The sequence below is a fragment of the Haliotis rubra genome, unplaced genomic scaffold, assembly GCF_003918875.1.
Source record: "Haliotis rubra isolate DU_JTF1 unplaced genomic scaffold, ASM391887v1 Scf82, whole genome shotgun sequence".
Taxonomy (NCBI): Eukaryota; Metazoa; Mollusca; class Gastropoda; order Lepetellida; family Haliotidae; genus Haliotis; species Haliotis rubra.
The window spans coordinates 986,655-1,009,627 of NW_025767546.1; the positions used below are offsets into that span (position 1 = coordinate 986,655).

Sequence of the window (22,973 nt, forward strand, 5' to 3'; positions counted from 1 at the left end):
GCAAACAAGGATAAGTTGAGCACCGACCTGACAATTAGCATGTATGAGTGCAGCCCTCTGGCGCTTGCCATTGCGAGCAAAGGGGCCCTAGGTTGTCCACGATCAAGTGTAGTGGTACACTGACCACGTGAGAGTCGTATGAGCAAGGCGTGTGCAGCTACACGGGGAATCAATTTCATCGTCATGCACTGCATTTGCACTAGCCTACATCTGCTCTACCTTTCACAAACCCCGCCATATAGCTGGAATATTGCTGAGTGCGGCGTAAAACTCACTCACTTTCACAAACCAAATGGGTTTGCTCATTCCCGTGCATCGCCTACTTCTCATAAACACGTTCTCTGCACCGGTCCAACTTATCCTTGTTTGCCAGTAGGTTATGTCAGTTGTGATTCGATATGGGGAATTGGACTCTTCTGTCTTCCACACAAGCGAACAGTTTAGCCCTTAGACTGCCTACACCAGCACTCATATCACAAGTTTGATACAGAAGGATTATACTAAGCTGGCTTTGGTAATAGACGTTTACTAGTTAGTGAAATCCCCAAGCATGGATATGGTCTTGACAAATCAAGGATCCTGCTCGTTTCAGCTAACAGACATCTCTCTGCTCAACACATTGCCCACTATTCAATTTTGCAGTTCAGATCTCACACCCCTTGCCTCTCAAAAGCTTCTAAACATGTTTGGAGACCTTCATGGTCTCAATTTTCTAGCTGATTGGACGTTGCCCATCTTGAGTTGAGGTGAAATGGGGTTGCACACCGTGCCCCCTATAGCCTTGTGCATGTATGTGGCTGTATGTACTTGTCCAGACTTATGGTTTCATAGTGCCAGCTGACTGTTATACTATTCAGAAGTTTAACCAGATTTTTCTTCTTAGACACAATTCAGGAAGCTCCAAATGAATGGCTGCATTTGTCAGTGTTATTGGGAGACTGTGGCAGAGGTACCAAACAACTTTAAAGGCCGGGGCGCAAACCTCTAAAACTCGGATAAGTGTACAACCCTAGCCCTGCACAGTATGGTGTCAGGGGAGTGGGTGAGGGGGACATTTTCCCAGCCTGCCTGAAATATGAAACCCTGAATGAAACATTTCCCCACTCCAAGGCTTGTTTCTATGGAAACGCACCTGACTGACACAGTGGGAAATTCAAATCTGGATTTAGAAATGAGAAATATATTTTCAAAATGTATGTTTTGTAGACTCTCTGCATCCATACTTTTTGTCTTAACAACATACTTCTTTATACTATGACATAATGTCAGCCTGAACCGATGAGTCAGTTTTGTGATATTTCATGGAATGTACTTGAATACTATACTACATTGCTTTGCATCAAAGGACAGCTTTGACAAGGCAAGGAGGCCACACCCCATCTGTGTATTGGTTTGAACCCCAACCTTTAATGGTTGCATATTGCTCTACAACAAGAAGGAGAGGTATCAAACATGTTTCTCATCTTAATGGATCTGTACAACAGAAAGAGGTCGAAGACTGCTAGTGTCGGCTTGACGTCCAGCAGTTTGTCCACCATGACACGCTCTTCCGCTGTACAGCGGAGTTTGAATCAGTGCCAGTGATTTGTCCTCAGACAACAGCAGATATCCAATTTCTCCCAGCTTGATTGGTGCCACAATTGCTTGGGCCAAAAAAGAAAAAATGTGGTTCCGATTACCCAACTGGCCTTATCTTTTTGAAGCGGTATGATTAAAATAAGCTTTCAGATACCATTGGTTTCCATTGTAAATATATCCCTCTCTCCGACTTGTTAAGTTATAATACACTTTTAAGTCACGCAAGATTATGGCCTGATTAAGAGGTTCATCATATTAGCAGTTTAATGATGAAACCCATGTCATGCTGACACTATCTTATTCTCATATATTTTATAATCTTTTGCTTAGTTTCTACATTGAAATTTCGGTCTAATGAATTATCTTGTTGGCTAATAACTTTCAGGCATAGCTAGCCCGACTGGGTAGAAACATTTGTAAACTATTTCACACAGTGGAAACAATCCCAATACACAAGGTCTTTTGGGGCTCTAGAACTGGGATCTCACACCTCAATAGTACTATAATGTCCATATCACTGAAAGTGAGGCTCGAAATAATCTCCATACCAGAGTTGCAGACCATGAACAGAAGCCCAGCTTTCATGACAATTACATCTTTTTAACTGGATGGGTTAAACACTACCATTCATTTATAGTCAATTGTAGAGTCACCTGGGAAAACAGAATTCCAATATTCACATGCTTTTGGGTGAGGTGTTGGTCTGATGTTTTCAAAACCAAATTGCCCTCCCCATTCTTAATCTTCCCAGAAACCAGATTGAATTTCATCTGCTTTTTTGCCAATACCAGCCCTTCTGAAAACTATGACAAGTATTATTACACCATGAGCAGAAGCAAACAACAGTTCAAAATTGATAGTTGAGAACCAATAAATTGATCACAATATTAACATGTTTGAAACAACAACAAAAGTTGAACATTATAACAGATTTATTCTGGACATGGGGTCATGTGCAATGATTTAGTTTCTTCAGGAATAGCACAACCACACACTGTAACACCACAGTGATGAAAATCTGAACTATGTTACAATCCAATACAAGTTTTCCTGACATGAAGTGAAAATTCATTTTACAATTAACATGTTCTCAAAGACCATCCCCATGGCTACCACAGGCGCTGGCTGAATCCTGAGAACACATGACAGTCAAAGAACACAAAACACTTCACCAATGAGGCAATTTACTTGATAAGTTATCATGATGATAAATGGTTTGTACAGACTGGTGACACAAGGCAGCTAGATATCACTCGCACAGGTGTCTGGAAGATTATTTACAAAAGATTACCAAAAGTGGCATGTTGAGAAGTGGTTGATTGATTGAGTAGGGCATCACAAATCCTATTGGCTTATCACAGTCCCATGCAATAAAGAAGACAAAAAGACATGTTAGAGATGCCTCTGCACTTACATGGCTAAAAGGTCTACCCAGATGTGTTCTATAAACCTGGACTGCAAGGGGCCAATGTATGTCATGTTTGTATGCAATTGAATGGATGCATGGCACAGAATATGTAATATTTGGACACAAATATTGACTGGGTCATACTAAGAAAAAATACCCTTTGTTCATGGAAGACAATGTGCAAATGTATAGACCAGTTACTCTCTTACATACAAATCTGTGAAAGAAACAGGTTCCTATTAGAAAGTACAAAGTATAACACAAAACCTATGTAAAAGAACACATACCAAAACAAAAAACCTCAAAAATATTTTTTCTCTTTTCTCACATGTTGATTAAGAATCTGTAAGCTGTTGTGTACAAATCACCCAATATCCCAGCACTTTCTGCATGCTCTGTTCTGCACGTGACTAAAGCACTTAAACTGACAAATGACATTACTCTGCAATAATAGCAACCCAGATCCACATTGAGACTCCTATGTGATAAGCAAGCATGGTTGATCTCCTGGTGTAGTGCAGTGTCTCCAGGTACCCAGGCAGAGCAACCAGATCAATGTGCCGACTGCTGCAGGAATGCTGCTTGGCGGGGCTGGAGAGCTTGGTCATGATAATAGCGAGTCACTCAGTCAAGGACTGAACACAGAAACTCATGTCTATGAAGCTGCTGATCTGCCTCGAACTGAGCCTGATTTGGTTGTGAGTAGCCTTTCCACCATAGATCGAGCATAACGCAGACGCCCACTTAGTTCTTTTGAACATCCAAATTTCTCAATAAGATTTAGTCTGTATGTGGTGGTGTCTCTCTTTTCATCAATATATGTCACAGCTGCCATCAGTGGGCACAGAATTATCTTGGTGTGGTCCGAGAAAAAGTTGATCTACAAAAGAACAAAAAGAATATTAATTTTATGAAGCTATACCTAAAATCTGACAATACATGTGTGTTGTATTTGAACTATCTGAACAAAGTAACCCATTAAGGTGAATTCACTATTTAAATGAGTGAGTTTAGTTCTACGCTGCTTTTACAGGCCTACCAAAGAAAACTTTCCCACTGCAGAAAAACGCAGAAAAGCCTACATATTAATCGTGGAAATAACAACATAAACATATTACCTCGCTACTGAAACAGTAAAAACGGCAACGAAAAACTATGAAACAGCAAAAATTTTATATCAGCGAACTTTGACCTCTACTGTGCATGCGCATTACTATCCTCACTTCTTTAAAATATTTGAGCAACTGTGAATCGCCTCGCGTAGAAAACGTACTGAATATGTCGAAATAATTGCTGTCCTCATTTCATACGAATTGAAAGTAAACTAAAGAAGTGTGGACACAAGTATCATGATGACAAGAGCCAAATAACAAATACCAGAGCTCCAGATAAGATTTAGCTCATGTGGGTACTGTACCCACTGTCACTTTTTGGAGTGGGTATTTTGAATGTTGAGTGGGTATTTCATTTTCCGTTACCCACTGCTTTCAAATATGTGCGTATTTCAGTCATTTTACTCACCTATGTATATGTCATTGAGAAAGTTTACTAAGCAGGTATGTTCTGCCTTATGTCATACCTAATCAAAACCAACTTAAATACAATGGAAATGATTTCATATAAAAATCACTCATCCTATACTGACAGTACAATAGCAATCGATGTTTTTTTTATAAATATATTTTGTACGCATTTGTTTTAAACTTTTTGCGTATCTAACATTTTAAATGCGTAATTGGTACGTAACAATTATTTTTCAATGCGTAATTTGAGATTTTCTATGCATATTTTACCCGGATACGCAGCTTATCTGGACCTCTGAAATATTTAAAAAAGGGAATGTAGCTTTTGTCCAAGCTGGAAAATGTCAACGTGCGGTCGCGACTTCCTCTTCCCTGTGCGCATGCGCAAAATCGAAGTTGCAGGCTCTGCGTTTCTTTATCCAGTTTTAGCAATTTAAAGCTGCCGTTTTTACTGTTTCAGTAGCGAGATATGTTTGTTGCTATTTCTACGATTAATGTGAACTTTTCAGTTTTTTTCTGCATGTTGGGAAAGTTTTCTTTGGTAGGCCTGTTTTAGCAACATTCCAGCAATATCACAGCGGGCAACTCCTGAAATGGGCTTCACACATTGTACCCATGTGTTGAATCGAATCCGGCGTGACGAACGATTGCCTTAACCACTAGACTACCCAACCACCCCTAGTGCAATTTGATGACGACATTGGCTTTTGGGTTGTTTTTAAGTTGCATACACCTTGTTTCTTGCAATATTCTCATGCATGAATACAACATGGATTCATCAAGTGAAGAAGAGAAGCTAGTGTTAATGTATCTATAACTTCAACTTGTTGTATGCAATGAAAAATTGTTTCAATAAGGGTGTTCTGCTACAAGTTGTAATATGAGAACGCACCTTTACCTGGCAGCATGAGCTATGATGCATGACATCGAGGTATGAACACAAAGATCAATGTCATCAAGGTATGAACACACACAAGGATCAATGGCTTCAGGGCATGAACGTGTACAATCAGCCATTTCTTGTTTAGTAACCACCCAGCCCACATGCGACTTGTATAACAAGAAACAGGTACTAGTGATATAATACAAGAAAACCCACAGCCATACCTGTACAGTTCCATTGCTCAGCTGCAAAACCATGGCACTCCTCGTCCTGAACCATGTTCTTAAGAATGGAAGGCGAGCAATCTGGTCTGACTCTCGTGGGGTCATGTTGGCTCCAGCTTTGAGTAGATGTTCATTCATGTAGTTCCTGAAGTACTTGAGCAATGTCACCTTCTTGGTGAGATTCTCTGGGAATGCCCTCAGCGTGTGGTAGTGTTCTGTGCCATCTCTCTCAATGTACTGTGTATTCCTTCAAATGCAAATACAGAGACATGTTAATTAGCTTCTTTCAAAAGGTTCTTTCTAGTGAGAGTGAGTGAGTGAGTGTAGATTTAGGTCGCTTTTAGCAATATTCCAGCAACATCATGGCAGGGGACACCAGAAATGGGCAGGTTCTTTCTGAATCAATTACGTATCAAATCATTTTTTGTGTACAGAAACATCAATCTTTCAAGAAGTGTACTCATTTAATTTATAGTAGCTTGACAGAAAGCATGTAGTACTCACTCTCCATTAGCCAGTAGTATCAGTCGTGTTGAGTCATTGAAGAGAACTCCAACACTGTTATCACATAGCTGGTAGCCGAGGCCGTACTTGTCCGAGTAGTCCACCCACTTGCTGACCCAGTAGATAGGGACACATGCAGGATCAATGGCATCATCTAAAGGGAAATCAAACCATCATTTCAAACATACTCTTGTACAAATTTCAGTGATATTAAGATGATTAACTTTACACAGTACACATTTTACTTCACAAATGTTTCGATGAATAAGAAATATATCACAGAATCAGAAATGATCCAGTGACTTATGATGCACTACAACTGCAATACATCCTGAACTAGAAAAGTTGCATCAACATATTAACCGACATGATTTGTTTAAATCTAAACACAAGCTGATGTTGGCTTACCATCCTGTATACAGATCTTCTCGCCTGGCTTAGCTGCCACAACAGCAGACAATTGTCCACACAAGTCAGTCAACCAGTTGTCCTGAGACTCGCTACCTGTAACACAGTAAATACGTCAACACGAAGAAGAGACTAGTGGTGATTGGGAATCACTTGTATGGCAGTATTGTAGTAAATAAATAGGAATGGGTAGTACTTCATGTGACATCAAGACCAGCTGTGCGTACCTTTCATTTGTGCCCTCTCACTCTCTTTCTTCTCCATTTCTCTCTTGGTTGGGTCTGCAGTCTGAGGACGCATATCTGGAAACACAAATGGACCAAAATAACAAAGGGGTTTTGTCTGTTGAATGTCATGGTGAACATCCATAAACACTGTCTAATAGTGAACACACTGTATAATCCATGAACAGCATTCCAGTGGAGTGTTTGATGTCCACCTAAAGCAATGAACAAAACTTTTAATCCTGTCAATACCTACTCCGTTTTCAATATCCCTTTATCCACAATGTCCTTGGATCACTAGGGCTATACCCTATAGGTGCAGATGTCACATTCATCATAGTCAACATTGAACATAGCATTAGATGGCAAATTCACATCATATTGGCAAATAATTAAGGAAAACCATCTTACCATTAATCTCCAAGAGAGGTTTGCGATGAAGACCTTCTGACTTGTACAGCGTGTCAAACCGAGGAGCCATAGTGAGGCAGCTGGTGGGCAGATTGCTGGGGAGGTAGCCTGGAAAACAGCAGCATTCATAGCTTGTACAGCCTTTAGGATTTTTTGGTGATTTCTTTACCAAGAGCAACCACTTACTGAATTAGTTTTATTACATATTACAGTGAAGTTGCAGGAAGATCCCAACCTGATAATGCTGGAAGACATACCTGATGAGAAGAACTCTTCCTCCATAATCTGGTCAATGGAGGGTCTGTCTGTAGGGTCGGCCTTCAGCATCTTTGCGATCAGGTTCCTTGCTGGGAGACTCACACGGGATGGGATGTTGTACTCATTCTTCTTGATTTTCATGTATGTATCTCTTAGACATGAGGTCTCAAATGGGGGCTTGCCTACCAGCAATGTGTACCTAGGATCAAAATGTACAGACATTCAAATATAATTTCATAAAGTTGAGGGTGCATATTTTAGAGAAACACCAAACACAGATCTCTGACAAATTTTGTTGGTAGGATAAGATTGAATGAAAATGTATTTGACTCAACATAAACTGTCAAGTACAGGTTTTTCTATTGGGTATAACAACCCATAGAGTAATTCAACTTGCAACAGAAAAGTATTCTAAAGCTTTAGCCCTCTAAATTAAAAGCTTGAACTGAGGGTGTGCAAAAGGGAATTGTAAATGGTATTAAACTATGAACAACCAATGACAAAAAATTGCACATTTCTCAAAAATGATTATGTTGATGTACTCACAGAATACATCCTAGTGACCAGATGTCCACCTCAAAACTGTGGCCTTTCTTACACAGAACCTCAGGTGCAATGTAGTTAGGTGTGCCACACAGTGTTCTGAAATACATGTCGTATTAGTCAAGATCATTTAGACAGACTGTCATACATCCTATACTGTAACAGACTTACGACAGTCATAGCGCTACGATAGATGTTTGAAACAGGGCCCAGGTTACTAGGGGTGTTTAGCTCTGGTATTTTATGTAAAGTCTGCATGCATCAGTATGAGCATGGGCATTCATTCAAGTTATTGTTTGACTTTCTATGCACCTGTTGCTTCATTGTTCTGAACTGATGTCTTCATGTTAGCATGTTGAATTGTTCTACACTTGTTTGAAAACAAAAGTGTATAAAACATGTACAAAAACCAACATATTTTCAAGCTGGAATCAAGGGTAATTTGTCATTCATAGGCAAGTGTGAGAAACGCCTCAAGGCTAATGATTTCCATATTTACACAATCTGTAATAATTGTAATTTCTCGTAGCTAATAATTTGTTTTTTAAGTGATGTTTGTTGCCAGGGATTCACAATGTTCAATTTTTAGGTCCCTGACTCCTTTATTATTCAAAAGGTCCCACTGAGTTTTAAAGTTAGTAACAAAGCAGAAGATATCTAATAGACATAAACATCATTAATCCTCTAGTGTTAGCATTAGGCTTATAACAAGAACCCCTCAACTTTCATGCTTTATGTTGGGGACTGCTGAGGATCTATATTTCTTGACTGATGTGTATGTCACACTTTCACTTTATACTGACTGGCAAGTGTCTTCCAGTCATTCAACTGTTATTGATGAAGGCAATAGTGTTACATCATTAACAAGGATAAATGATCTTTACACCTAAATGAAGATTTAATCCATTACGACATGACCAACATGTTTACATACCAAACATCATGTCTCAATTTAACTCACCTTTTTCTCTCTCCATCATAGCCTACTTTGGTGGCCAGACCAAAGTCACCAATCTTGATCTCCATCTCGTCATTGATGAAGAGGTTGCCTAGCTTGAGATCCCTGTGTATAACCTTATTATGGTGGAGGTACTGACAAGCTGTGACCACCTGCTTCACAAAGTACCGAGCCTCAGGCTCTGTGATGGCTTTCCTCCTCTTGTGCAGTTCCATCAGTGACTGCAGAAACAAAACAATACGCTCAGCCCATAGATTCACGTTCTGCATGATAGTTGTATTTAGTAAAAAAACAATGCACATATATCTCCTTATCAATTCTTATTTAGAAACTTACCCTTCTTCGACACAGTTCCAGTACTATGTAGACATTATCAGAATCCTCAAAGAATGATCGAAACTGTACAACATGACGATGGTTAAGTTCTCTGTGGATTGCTATCTCCTGTGCCATCTGGAAAATAATGATGATCAACATGGTCAACAGCTGAATGTGAAGTCGGATAAAAGAAACTTTAACAGCTATTTATGAAACAACCCTATCTACATGACATAAGACGATGATGACTGAATGAGAAAGTCAGTGACCACATTAGTCGGGATTGTTGGCCTGTAATTTATTTTGGCATTTGTTTTCTTCAGCAGAGGGGTTTATCTGGGATTCCAAACTAAGCTCCCTTGACAGGCAAATATTGTTAGTTAATTCAATACTGTAAAAAAATTTAAAGTTTTAATTTTTCCAAGTACCATTGCATTCAATTTAATAATGTTAAACTGAGCTTTAAAGACTGACTCCAGCGAAATCAGCAAAATACAAGACCCGTCTACAAGCCCATGATGATATACGTCATGAACATAACATGAACTGGGAAATGTTTAATTCTAAATGTCAGAATATCCTGCAGATTTATTGCCAAATGTCACCATCTAAACAGGTATAGTCAAATCACTATAATAGTTTGTGAATTTAGTATGTTAACTTGTTTTCAGGTTTACCTTAGTATGCTAATGTGCTTTTAAGTTAGCATTGTTTGAAACGTGTATGAAAATCAACAAACCTTGTCTTTTTGATGTTGTTTCACCAGGAGAGATTTGGACACAATCTTCCCAGCGAACACCTCCTTCGAGTCCAAGTCTGTTAATTCGTAACATTTTGCAAAGCCTCCCTAAAACACAAAACTTCATGAATCTTCTTTCAACTAAATTCACGCTATATTATATAACAAAAATAGAAACTAATATAGGATGTTTACATAAACTGTCATACCATGAACATTGTACCCAAATGCACTTGACTAATGTACATTGTATGTAACGGTTCATATTATCTAGAAAGTCTATATAAGAGGCTTGATAGGCATTTTAGAAGATGCAATTTGATAAACAAAGAATTTTCTGGATTTCATCTTTTTATTCTTTTATACATTTCGGGTTTGGAACAGGCCCTGTTGTATCAAAGAATAAAAAGATGAAATCCAGAAAAGTTTTTATGTTCACAAGACTATATATTAGTGTAAGGTGACAGTATTCAAGTCTTGATTCAAAATATGTGATTTGAACAAAGAGCATGTGTTTGATGAGATCAGGGACAATGTTTATGAATGTTGTTTTGCTACTGGAACAAAATATCGGAGCTTTACTTAAGGCAACAAGAAAACATAGTACATGATGTTCAAGTCTTTGCTACACAAACCAACACTTGATCACGTAAGTAACAATCTATATTTTTGGGAGTGTGTGAGGTGATGTGTGATGATAGATCATAGATGATCTACAAAATCCAAATTTGGATAGAACAGCAGTTTACATTGTAAAACAATTTATATGTTGCTCACATTAATAGGATACAGTAGGTATTTAATATGCCCATGGATCATAAAATATTCACCGATTATATTTGAATCATAAGGCAATGTTCAGTGATCCACAACATTTCATATTTACATTGTTTCCATAATTGCAAGAAGTGACATTAATATTTACAATAACTGAGTAAGTTTCCAAAGATTGCAAGAGCTAGAAAATATATTGTTTTTAAAAGCCTTTGAAACATAAAATGGTGTCTGTGGTAAAGGCTAACGATTGTTGAATTTAAATCACTTGCTATGTCATTGGACTACATAACGATATATTTCGTCGAAGATGGTAACACACATTCAAAGTGATCGTACTTGCAACGCTTATTATTGAACACATTATCAGTCGACTGAGCAATAACATTAGCACAGAAACGTGTCTGAACAGGTTCATACCTTGCCTAGAAACCTTCCCTTCATGTACCGCTTTCCACTTGGGTCTACTAAAATTTCTGGTACTACGTCTTTAGAGCGTCCATCGTCTTTTCTTGCTGCACTACTCATTCTGGACTTAGGGCAACAACCTTTTCGCTCTTCAATTAATTTCTACCTCTCAACAATTCGAAATACTCAATCTATCCCTTGCCACTCTCTGGTTGTCGTCATTTCAAATTTGCCTGTTCTCAGTTGTTGTGAGTGCGTCAAAGCTGATTGGTTGATTCTTAAGAAAATGGTTTTGATTGGCTGTGATACCCGCCATTGGAAAAGACATGAGCATGCATGTATTCAACTTTGACCTCAACTTTGACCTTTGTAATTGTTACACGTGATTTGATTGGACAACAACCAAGAAGTACACCAATCCTTTCAATCGTTACTCTGAAGGTACGGAAAACTACTTCCGTTCAAAATGGCGATGTTGGCTGAACCTCGACGTAAACAAAAAATATCGATAAATCCTCAAGGGACAAATTGGAGTAATGGTGTGTAATTTTGATCAAATACTCTGTTTGAGGAGTTTTGCTTTTTTCATGAATGATGCGACAACCAGTAAACACTGGTCGAGAAAACTACCACAGGCATATGACCACGTGGTCAAACATGGGCAATGGTTTAATATTGCTGAAGGTGGGGGGTCGTTGTCGGCACAGGTACTACAGATACGTACCCCAGGTACGTTTCTGTATACAGATATGAACCCTAAACAAAGTCAAAATACAGAAACGTACCCGGTACCCTAAAAGGCGGACGAGTCCATATTCCGCAATCCAAAACCGACACCGCATGTAGTTGTTCCCGTTCAACTGATTGCGAGTGGTATTCACTATCGCGAAATATCCGTTACTGTGTATTCTCATTACTTACATAAAGCAATCAAATGTATCCAATACAACAGCATGACAGTTCCGATCAAGAATACGACACAATGGGAATGGAATCGTCCTAGGTTACGTTTCTGTATTCTCATTATGGCCAGGGTACATATCTGTATATATGCCGACAACGACCCATTCAGCCTTAATGTTAAGCAAAGTACAAAGTGTTTTTGTTTGTTTATTGATACGTATATAAAAGGCAAGAGTTAGGTTTGCCAGGCTCATCTTACTGTTGCAATCCTTTCAGTAGCTTAGAGCAAGCAAAAATTTCTAAATATTTTTTTCAATGTATATTGCTTCCCCTGCATATTAATAATGAAAAACCAATGAATTTGTCATTTAATCTCACCTAGGTTTGTTGTAATTAAGAGACAAAGTAGTTGATTTTATGTATGCAAATGAGGCCAATTTTCTTATTTCTCAAAAAGTGACCCCAGCTCCTGTAAGGTTACTGTTGAGATTTTCCATCAAAACCCTTCACCATAAATATGTTCCAAACTTCAGGAACATTAGGGCAAACTATTTGAACGTTGGAAAGCACCTTCTGAATTTATATTTCATACTTTTCTGAAGAATAATGCAAATAGACGGAACCAGTGAAATGAGGAAAAGAGCTTTACCATTTTTTTTTAAATTTATAAATCAAGTAACATTACAAACTGGAAACAAACAAAACACATTAAATATCGAAAACATGATCTATTTAATAGTTTAAATCTAAATTCAGTTTCAGATTAATTTTCCTACACATGTTTGAATAATTTAGTCTGTTCTTTTTATTTAAATTTATCACTTGGATATGGTTTCTCATCTATGGCATGAAAGCATCAAGGGAAAAATATTTTAACTTTAAAAAATGTTCAGAATTCAATATACATTGTATTAATATACATTGGGTTACCATCAGATATATATCAAGACAATAGTCCCAATGTGGCCATAAGCATGTCAAACTTGTCCTCTGTAATTACACAGATAATATAAAATAAATTAAAATAAATAGTCCAATAGTTGTTATAAATATTTAAACAGTGTCATCTTGGATAGTATCATAAACAAAAGAAATAGTCCGATAACAGTGTCATCTTGAAGAAGTAATAGTTCTAAAGAGTTTAGGCTTAGTGTCAGTTTTCTGTGAGCAGATGAAATGTCAATCAAGTTACCTCCCTTTGCTTCTTCTATGCTCCAGTTATTTGTTGCTATTAACTTTATATGTACATCTCAAAACAAAAGATTGTAGCTTATATTTTGCTGTTACAACCTAAATATGGTCAAAGAATGATGAAAACAGTGACAAACACTAATTTTTGTTTGTTTTCATTTAACCGAAGTTGTGCTCGTAAAGCTAGGGTGTGAAACTACGAGTACTTCCAGTAAAGAGTTCGGGCGGTGGGGTAGTCTAGTGGTTAAAGCGTTGGCTCGTCACGCCGAAGACCCGGGTTCGAGTCCCCACATGGGTACAATGAGTGAAGCCCATTTCTGGTGTCCCCCGCCGTGATATTGCTGGAATATTGCTAAAAGCGATGAATAAATCACACAATGTATCAGTGAAGAATTGATTTTTAATGTATTCTAGGATCAATAGACTTTCAAAATATCTGAGGGAAACATGTGATCACGGACGTTTAAAGAAAGAAATTCACTTTCCAGGTTTTAAAATTTCCTAATCAGATAGTGCCTTGCTGTGAAAAAACTGCATCTGTCAGCATCTGTTCAATGTGCAGTTTGTGTGTAACTTATAAACAGTAAAATGTCGCCTGCACATGAGAGTGAAATGTAACTAAAGCAATATTACAAACTATTTCCTCTTATCTGAATAAATAGGCTGTTTGGGTCATATTTCGATTTGAGTTGACAGTGTAAAACATAATCTATTGTTCATATTACCTGTACAATACAAGATGAAAACGATAGTTATTTCAAGTTAAAGGGACACTACATAGATGGTTCGGTTTGCTTTATATCATTCATGAATTATTTTGGAGTGCGACATCACACTTTCAGTTAATGCCAGATTAAATTCTCCAACTAAATACATGTACAACTCTGCAAAATGAAGCCGACACTGCAGAGGCAGAGTGAAGTAAAAACCTATTTCTTGCAGACAAGTTCTAAAATACTTATTGTATGCTTTATTATGTTAGTGGCAAGTGTTTAGCAAACCCAAGTTTACAATGTAAGTATGCCTTGGTGATATGAAGCCAAAAATCCTGGACAGAGTTTGATATGGCCAGTCTATAATCCCTGTCACATCGTCACATCTTATGCAGTCCACTCATATGTTTTATATCTACTAGTATTTCATTTCGGACAAGTCCACACATTTAGATTAATTATATGTTGTGATATGTTTATCTTTCATTGAGAAAATATCCAAAGATATTTTGTTTTGTTTGTGTATTTTCCCTCACATGCAGTCATCAAAGCCCTCCCCCACACACACACACACACACACACACACACACACACACTCACACAACTGAAATAATTATGGAGACTTAAAATACCATTCACTTAACGCTTGACCTTACCTTGCCTAACACAAAGTGTCCTTGTGTCTTCTCTGATGATTCCTCCGGCTGTGTCCATTGACTGGAAGCAGCATGGATCAAAGTTGACAGATTGAAACTTTTCCTACCACTGTCCATTACTTTCATGCTTTCTACTGACCATTCAGCTCCAAAAGATAATTTGGTGCTCTTGAATGTTTTGAGTTTCCTTTCAGCATATGGCTGAAGTTGTATAAAAGGTGTGACAGCTCTTGTTTGCTGTGTTGTTGGGTTTAGCAGCTGTTCAATCCAGGGTGTGAAGGGAACAAGGCCTTCGATAACTTTGAAAGTGGCTTCATCCAGATGATATAAAGTTTGAGCTTCTAGTATTGCTTGAATGTCAGTCATCAACACACCAGCTTTCTTCTGCAGCAGTTGAGGACATGGCATGACTTTTGAATGTTTTGTATGTGAATATTTGATCTGAATACAGTTGGTGAATCTACCCCCAGTAAGTGATAATGAAGTACATGGATCACATATACCAGGCATTATGGCAGCAAGGGATTGATATGGGTGAGTTGATGGTTGAGTGTATGGAGACGCTGCTCCTGGGGGTGTGAGGACCTGTTGGCCTGGGGCCCAGTTTGGACAGGGAGGCCCAGCTTTGAGCATGGCCTGTGTGCTGTGGGACAGTTGCATAATGGTAGTCGAGTCTGGTAGGTGTTGAGGCAGAACCAAGACTTTTCCTTCGTGTTTGGCAATGGTGTGCTGGAAGTGACCATCAAGGCAAACAGTATGCTGGCTTTGCTTGGAACATGCTGTGGAGCAACAACATTTGATCCCAGTATTACATCTCAGTAGAACCTGTGGACTATTGGTACTTTCTGTTGGAGATGCACTTTGTTGGACCTCGGTTTCGAAGGAGCTTGTAGTTTTGTGAGAGATCTGGATGCATGGTCTGGTTTCATTTATTGGTACTATTTGTGGAGCTTGGTCAGTGTTGCTGCTGGTGTATTGCTTGGCCCTACATGGCATTTGAGTGTCATCACTAGAACCATTCAAGGTTCCTTGAAAGTGAACATCATCATCCTTAGCCCAGAGGGAATGTGAAGTGGATGTCTGAATCTCAGAACTGGGCAAAGGCTGAACACAGGTTGTAAAGTGTTCTCCAGTTGACGAGCAGTGTGTATCAACTTCAGGGAGTGGTGAGATGTCAGTGATGTTATTGATGGGATATTCTAGAGGGTCACTGTAGGTCTCGACAACATCATCAGTAGATGGCCTTGTGTATGATGGAGACTTTCCATGTCTCTCCAGTGGCTGCGTGTATGTCATAACACTCTGACATGGTTTTCCCGAGTAGCTGCAAAGAATGTCCTCTGTGATGAGGGTCTGGCTGCAGGCTTGGTCCTCCTTAGACACAGGGAGTGTGAAGGTGATAGGAGTTTCTTCAGCACTGGCTAAGGGCTGGGAGAAGGTGATGAGGGGTGTGATGGACTGCCACCAGGAGGACACTGCACTGCCCACAGCTTTCATGGACACACTGCTCAGTGACTGCCATAAGGACCCAACCTGTCAACACAAATAGTACAGTTAGCGTACGTCTGATGTTGAAGAAACCATAGGGTATCTGCTAGATTAATGTCATACTAGGACAAACATAAAGTATGATCTTTATGCATGAAGCAGCATATTTAATATTTATTTTCTTTTGCAGATGACAGCAAATTTGGCCAGAAAATGTTGGAGAGAATGGGTTGGTCTAAGGGCAAAGGCCTGGGAGCTAAAGAAAATGGCCAAGTTGAACATGTGAAAATAAGCTTTAAAAATGACCAGAAGGGTATGTGAAAGTAATGGCGATAAGTGACTGAAAGATATGAGAAAGTAATTATAATCATGAAGAATTGTTTTCATAAAATGGGTGTGAATCCTTTTTTGGTGTTCCCCATTCCAGTCAACAAGATATGCTGGAACATTTCTGAAAACAGCGTAAAACTGAATGTCGACATTGCATTAGCAGTTATTAGTCAGATTTTTAATTAAAATATAGTAGACATTTTTAATACACCTTTGATTCACGCATGTATTTCCGGTGATATAGTCAAAAGCTACCATACATTTGTGTGTACATACCCTGTTTGTTTTAAATTTCCTGAAACAACATACTCATTATAACTTGTCTGACTTGGTATTGATTCAGTGATTGGTGAATTTCTGCAAATAACTGGACTGCATCTGTCAGGTTGTCTCTGTGTGCGTGTTGTAGGAGTTGGGGCTAACGTGTTGGAATACATCCTAAAATGTCACAGTGTTTGTGTTGCAGGAGTTGGGTCTAACAAGAACCAAGCAGACAACTGGATAGCTCACCAGGATGACTTCAACAGCTTGCTAGAGACACTGAATGAGGGTCATGGAGGAGGGGAGGTGGATTCCCCTGTCGCTCACCAGGTGGCCAGTCTCGAGAAGAAGTCCCAGTCATCGCGAAGCAGAGTACAGTATGTAATCTGAGTAACTGCGGCAGTCTTCATAGATGTATGTATTCAGGTGTTTCTTTAGGGGAATACTGAGATGCTGCCTAGCAGTGTTGTACTTCAGACTCACTCCCAACTTATGTGAAGGAATGTCTCATGGATTGAATTAATTTCATCAAAGTTCATACAACCATAAAATTCCCAACAACAAAAATGGTGTTTTTCTAAGCTTATTTCTCTCCCTTTTTTTTTCTTGTATGAACATTCCCTCTCTCCTCCTCTTCCGACCCCTGAAGATCCGGTTTAGAATTGGTCTTCAGCAACCCTTGTCGTAAGAGGCGACTAACGGGGTCGGGTGGTCAGACTCAGACTTGGTTAACATATGTCATATCCCAATTGTGTAGATTGATACTCATGCTGTTGATCACTGGACTGTCTGGTCCAGATTTGATTATTTACAGACCGCCACCATATAGCTAGAATATTTCTGAGTGTGGCGTTAAACAACAAAGCAACCAACCTTCTCTTCCCTTGAATATTTTCTTTATTTTAAAAGGGTAACAAAGTAAGTGGTGTTACTCATGATTGTGATGTTAGGTGTGGGGTTGCAGTGGGCTATTCATTTACAAAGGTCATAAATTTACTTTGCAGTTACAGCAAGTTCACGAAGGGCAAAGATCTGTCATCAAGATCACATGAAGATCTCAAATGTATATTTGGTAAACGTGCAGCCAAACCTACCTCTGGAAAGAACTCTCCAGCACTTGAATCAAGTGTGAGTTACTACCAGTGAAAGGGACACATTTCACATTTTACATGTAGTATGCAAACACACTCTGTAAGCCATTTTACAGGCTAGTGTTTTGAGTATTACTGAAAAATCCAACATTTCCTCTGGAATCTTTGTGAATGTATTAATGTGAAGTGACACCTTTTAGAGCTTGGGATGTTTCACATTTTCATTTACATTATTGAACTTAGATTTGATAAGATTTACTATATTTCCATAGAAACAAATCAGAAGAAATTGTAAGAGGATAATGTGTAAGATTTTTCTGAAGAATATTTTGTACGAAGCAGTAATGTCTCATTAACATTGAGATGAATGCATAAAATATTTCAGAAAGTCACAAGTTAAGCATGGACTTCTCAGTGACTTTAATTTGTGAAGTCATTTACTTTCAGTTTTATTTGGGAATGCATTTATAAATGAACATGACAAAGACTCTTACAGTAAGCGTATATTATTTATTTTTTGTAGGAATCCTCAGGGTCTGAAGAATCGAAGGCTGACATGTCACATGGGTTCAATACCATAAACAGCACCTCTACAATGCAAGAATATTTTGCCAAAAAGATGGCTGCCATGAAGGGTCAGACGTCATCACCATCAAGGGAAGATAAATGTGGACTAGAATCAGATACTATAGAACAGCCAGCAGAGTCAGCAGCTGACTCTCACTGTCGGAAGAAAAATAAGAAGTCCAAACGAAAAACTAAGGACTTAGATATAGAAGAAACTGAGAATAATAATTCAGATATGCATATAGAACATAGTAATTTAGGCAGTTGTGATGTTGAGCCTAAGAAAAAGAAAAGCAAAAAGTGTAGAAGGAAGCACTCCGAGACAGCCGACTCACCTGGTGATGACAAGACAGTAGGTGAGGAGGAGGAGCAAACGGAGAAGAAGAAGGACAAGAAGAGGAAGAGGGAGGAAAAAGAGACTGAGAAGGAAATACAGGAAAAGGCTACAGAGAAAACCAAGAAGAAGAAGAAGAAAAAAAAGAAGTCATCAGCTAGGCAAGTTGAAGGTGAAATTTGTAACTAGTGGTATTGCATTGGCAACAGTGAATCAAACATGTCGCTTGTGTTTAGTCCCCTGCCATCCAGTGTTCAGTGTCCGCCATCTAGTGTTCAGTCCCCCCATCATCTAGTGTTCTAGTGTTCAGTCCCCAGTCCCCCATCATCTAGTGTTCAGTCCCCCCCCATCATCTAGTAGTGTTCAGTCCCCCCCCATCATCTAGTGTTCAGTCCCCCATCATCTAGTGTTTAGCCCTATCATCTAGTGTTCAGTCCCCATCATCATCTAGTGTTCAGTCCCCCCATCATCTAGTGTTCAGTCCCCCCATCATCTAGTGTTCAGTCCCCCATCATCTAGTGTTCAGTCCCCCCCATCATCTAGTGTTCAGTCCCCCATCATCTAGTGTTCAGTCCCCCATCATCTAGTGTTCAGTCCCCCCATCATCTAGTGTTCCCCAAAGCCCATTCCCCCATTGTTAGTTGCACAAGTGACTTAACAGGTTCAGGTGGTCAAACTGTTGCTTGACAGATTGTGTGACGTAATGTCATGCAGGACATTGCTGATTCTTTCAGTGACTGACTTTATCTAGAGGTAATTGTGATATAGCAGAAGTAAAACTGCAGTGTAAAACAAAAGCAAACATCATAAAGAGCAGGGGAAAATCAGCTTTGTCACATTGAGACTATCACCCTGCAGTCTCTAATTTTAACACACCGACAAGCTTTCATAATGCCTATAATCACATGTTATTTGGCCAATATTGTTCATTCCAAAATGGAACTGAGTGAAATGTTATTTGTCTGCAGTGTAGAGAGCAGTGAGCTTGGAGAAAACGGGGGGAAGAATGGAAGCAAGGCATCAAAACCAAGAAGAGCTGGGCTGCGGCCACAGAAGCTTCCTCCCCTCATCCAGAGTACTTGTGACTCCTTCAAAGGTGCCAATGTGGCCTCTATTGATGGATATAATAAATCATCACTCCCAGCTTCAGAGTTGATGAAGAGAATTGAAAGTAAACATAACATGGTATTGTGGCAGTTGAAGGCAAAGAAACAAGATAAACAACTTCGAATGCAGCATGGCCTTGACCAATGTTAGCGCTGCAAAACAGGGGCATTAAAGACACGTTCCATAATGCCATGACAGGAGACGGGGTTGTTGGTGGTATTACTGATGGACCATTAGTGTTTGGCAGAACATACTGAAGTGCTGTCAAGGAAACTGTGCAATAAGGGTGTGATGAACTATTGAGGCCACAATCTGAAAACGACAGCATCTCCACGAGAACACAAAATTGTTTCTCTCTGATACTGTATTTGTAAATATTGTAACAGACAATGTATTGAAAATGAATACCATTTTTGTTAGTGTGTGATTATTATAATGACTTAAAGATTAGATATATTGCAGAAAAGTTTTGCAGGTATCCATCTTTACACTAATTTAATATGTTAATGTCATCAGCAAATATTGAAGTTATTAGAAATAATGCTATGTATATTTACTATGCAGATGTAAAACGTTCCGCACCTTCCTCATTGTACATCTCATCTGTGGTTATTTGCTGTACATCAACCAAGGGAAAGCCTGTAACCATTGTTGTAATTATGGGCCTATGGCCGACATTACAGCAAGAAATAAAGACTGGATACTGTAGGTAAAATAGAAATAACTATTAAAACAAAATATGTGTCAGAAAGACTTCACTGTTGATGGATTGTTGATTAAAATGAATTTACATGAAAGTCCTGTATCTCTGTTGTCCATGGAATACATCCTGAACATGAAGTGGTGGCACCAGCATGCAAGTGAAATCTCATGATTGTGCTCCTGAAATTTAAACACTCTCTTCAATCATTTTGTGGATATTCATCCCTGAACTAATACTTTCAATTGTTTATGAAGGGTGCATCTCTGATTAATTTAGCTATCAGTGGCATCTGTATTAGACTCTACACTCTTGGTGTATTGTGCCTGGTTAAGCCAATGCCTACCACTACATGATGATTAAGGACTGAGGAGGCCTATGGTTAAGAGTGGTGTGGTCCTGATTACCTGACTTAAAGAACCACTAAACTTTGTTTTTTGTTACTCTTTTAACCATTACATATGAAAGATTTGTGGTTAGTCTTATGCGGAACACCAAATTTATTCTTTAAAAACTTGTGGTTAATTAATACCGAGCGATTAAAAGTGGCCAAAAAGTCGCCTGCTTCCCTCTCGCCCGCCAACGAAACCACAGACAGGTTACGTAACTCTGTCGCCAGAGCACTGCAGTGACGTCATATGAGGAACGATTTTCAGTTAGTTGTATAGAAAGTGTGTAGCACGCTCATCATTTTGATGATTTCTCGACATGAACGACGACATGCCGAATCGTTGCTTTGTCGTCAATTGATCCTAGGGGTCGGGTGATGGTGTCACCATGCACAGATTTCCACAGGACCCCGCAATTCGTGCTAAATGGGTTATGTTTGTGAGTGCGAAGAGAGCGTTGTGGAAGCCTGAAACGATATCTTACTTGTGTTCAGATCGCTTCACGGAAGTTACAGAATCAAAACTACTTACTAGTTATAGTAAAATATGTACATGATTGATGACCATAAAGATTTTCCATAACACAACTTGTAACATAACGATTTCTTCCTCGGAAGTGAGGTTGTGGTCGAAGTAACAATAATATTGTAAGTAGTATTATATTGACACCCACCTCGCTGCCAGGAGAGAAATTGTTATGTTATACGCTATGTCATGCAAAATCCTATTGGCCATCAATCAAATACATATTTTACTACCAGTAGAGTGTAGTTTTGATTTTGTAACTCGGTGAAAACAAACCTGAATAGCATTTATCCACAGACTGGCGGATGTTCCCGACAGGGCGCCGCCATTTTTGAAAATCGTAAAGTCTGTTAGAATTAATGAGATTATAGTTTGTTTTCATCAAGTTAGAAAATCAAAACTACTTTCTACTCGTAGTTAAATATGTATTGGAATTATAACCAAAAGGATTTTGCATGACACAACTTATAACATAACGATTTGTTCCACGGAAGCGAGGTGGGGGTCGAAGTCACAATACTGCGCGATAAATTTCTTGCTACATTCACATGGTTAATGTCCACTCACCAGTATGTAGATACTAGTCAATGTGCGTCTTTATATTTGGTCTTATAATCCTAATTAGTTTATTATCATACTTTTATGCATTTTGAAACTAAATAAAAAGCTGACTATCTGCTGATACTTATAGTGAATTTATAACAGAACTGTAATATCTAGACATTTTATAGTTTGCCAATGTGAATCATAATTCGCACACACACCCTAGTGTATGTTGTCTGTCTCATTACACTTCACGGCGAAAACAATGATTCTGTTGAATGCTACGACAAATGAATAAAAAACAAAATGCAAATATTAAAATTAAAACAGATTAAAGTTATAGGAACAATATCAGGCCAGTACCTTGTTTGAGGAATGTATCCATCAATATCCACAAAACTGTTCCAAATGATGTGTCTTTTAACAGTTTAATATACGAAAAAGTGATAAATCTTTTCAGGTATTGGTGTATAGTCTCATTGGTCACCCAAGATAGCACACCTGGCAACTAATTGCATAATGTCCGCCTTTCATTTAAAACAGTAATTTAGTTAGCCAATAATGGGCAATCAATCAATGTATTGCCGGTTAATCCTTTGAAAGAAGGACGTTGTTTTTACGCAGACACCGACACGGCAGAGTGTATTCAGTATAGATTAGTAAATCTACATACATAAACACTACCTTTTGACAATTCCGCTGTGTAAGATAAAAGTAATTAATCAATCAGCATGTTATCGGTTAATCCTTTGATCGATGTTTATAATATTGAATATCTACTCCAGACACAAGAAATGCCAAATGGGAACCTTTGTCGGGTAATCTAAGTGTGTTACCACTAATTATACCTGTTATAAATTCATTAACTGACCATCAAGTGAATGATGACAAATAACATGTGTAGGTTTATACCACCTAACACGGGTTACAACAAGGGAGTATTAATTGCTGTATTGCATGTGAAAACTTATGGGCCGACACTGTTTTGAGAATACAAACAGATTTTTAAATGAC

At 38.7% G+C, this 22,973-nt stretch overlaps 2 protein-coding genes and 1 long non-coding RNA gene across 3 annotated transcripts; 2 read left to right on the plus strand and 1 right to left on the minus strand.

The window, feature by feature from the left end:
• Positions 1-2,492: 2,492 nt before the first annotated feature.
• LOC124262039 (serine/threonine-protein kinase PLK1-like) lies at positions 2,493-11,426 on the minus strand. Its single transcript, XM_046696462.1, has 12 exons — positions 11,174-11,426; positions 9,980-10,087; positions 9,259-9,375; positions 8,926-9,143; positions 7,968-8,063; positions 7,421-7,620; positions 7,164-7,271; positions 6,756-6,830; positions 6,529-6,624; positions 6,121-6,274; positions 5,617-5,863; positions 2,493-3,866 (listed from the first exon to the last, which is right to left on the minus strand). The coding sequence occupies exons 1-12, from the start codon at positions 11,279-11,281 to the stop codon at positions 3,642-3,644; spliced, it is 1,752 nt and encodes a 583-aa protein (XP_046552418.1). The 5' UTR covers positions 11,282-11,426; the 3' UTR covers positions 2,493-3,641.
• Positions 11,427-11,611: 185 nt separating this feature from the next.
• On the plus strand, positions 11,612-18,725 carry LOC124262061 (PIN2/TERF1-interacting telomerase inhibitor 1-like; the record flags this gene model as incomplete). The annotated part of the gene is made up of 5 exons (XM_046696484.1): positions 11,612-11,700; positions 16,303-16,425; positions 16,909-17,080; positions 17,708-17,831; positions 18,318-18,725. Coding segments are annotated over exons 1-5 (900 nt in total), but the record flags the coding sequence as incomplete, so codon positions are not given.
• LOC124262050 lies at positions 18,726-20,599 on the plus strand. Its single transcript, XR_006894493.1, has 2 exons — positions 18,726-18,867; positions 19,664-20,599. It is a non-coding gene; the product is annotated as an uncharacterized LOC124262050 (long non-coding RNA).
• Positions 20,600-22,973: the final 2,374 nt, after the last annotated feature.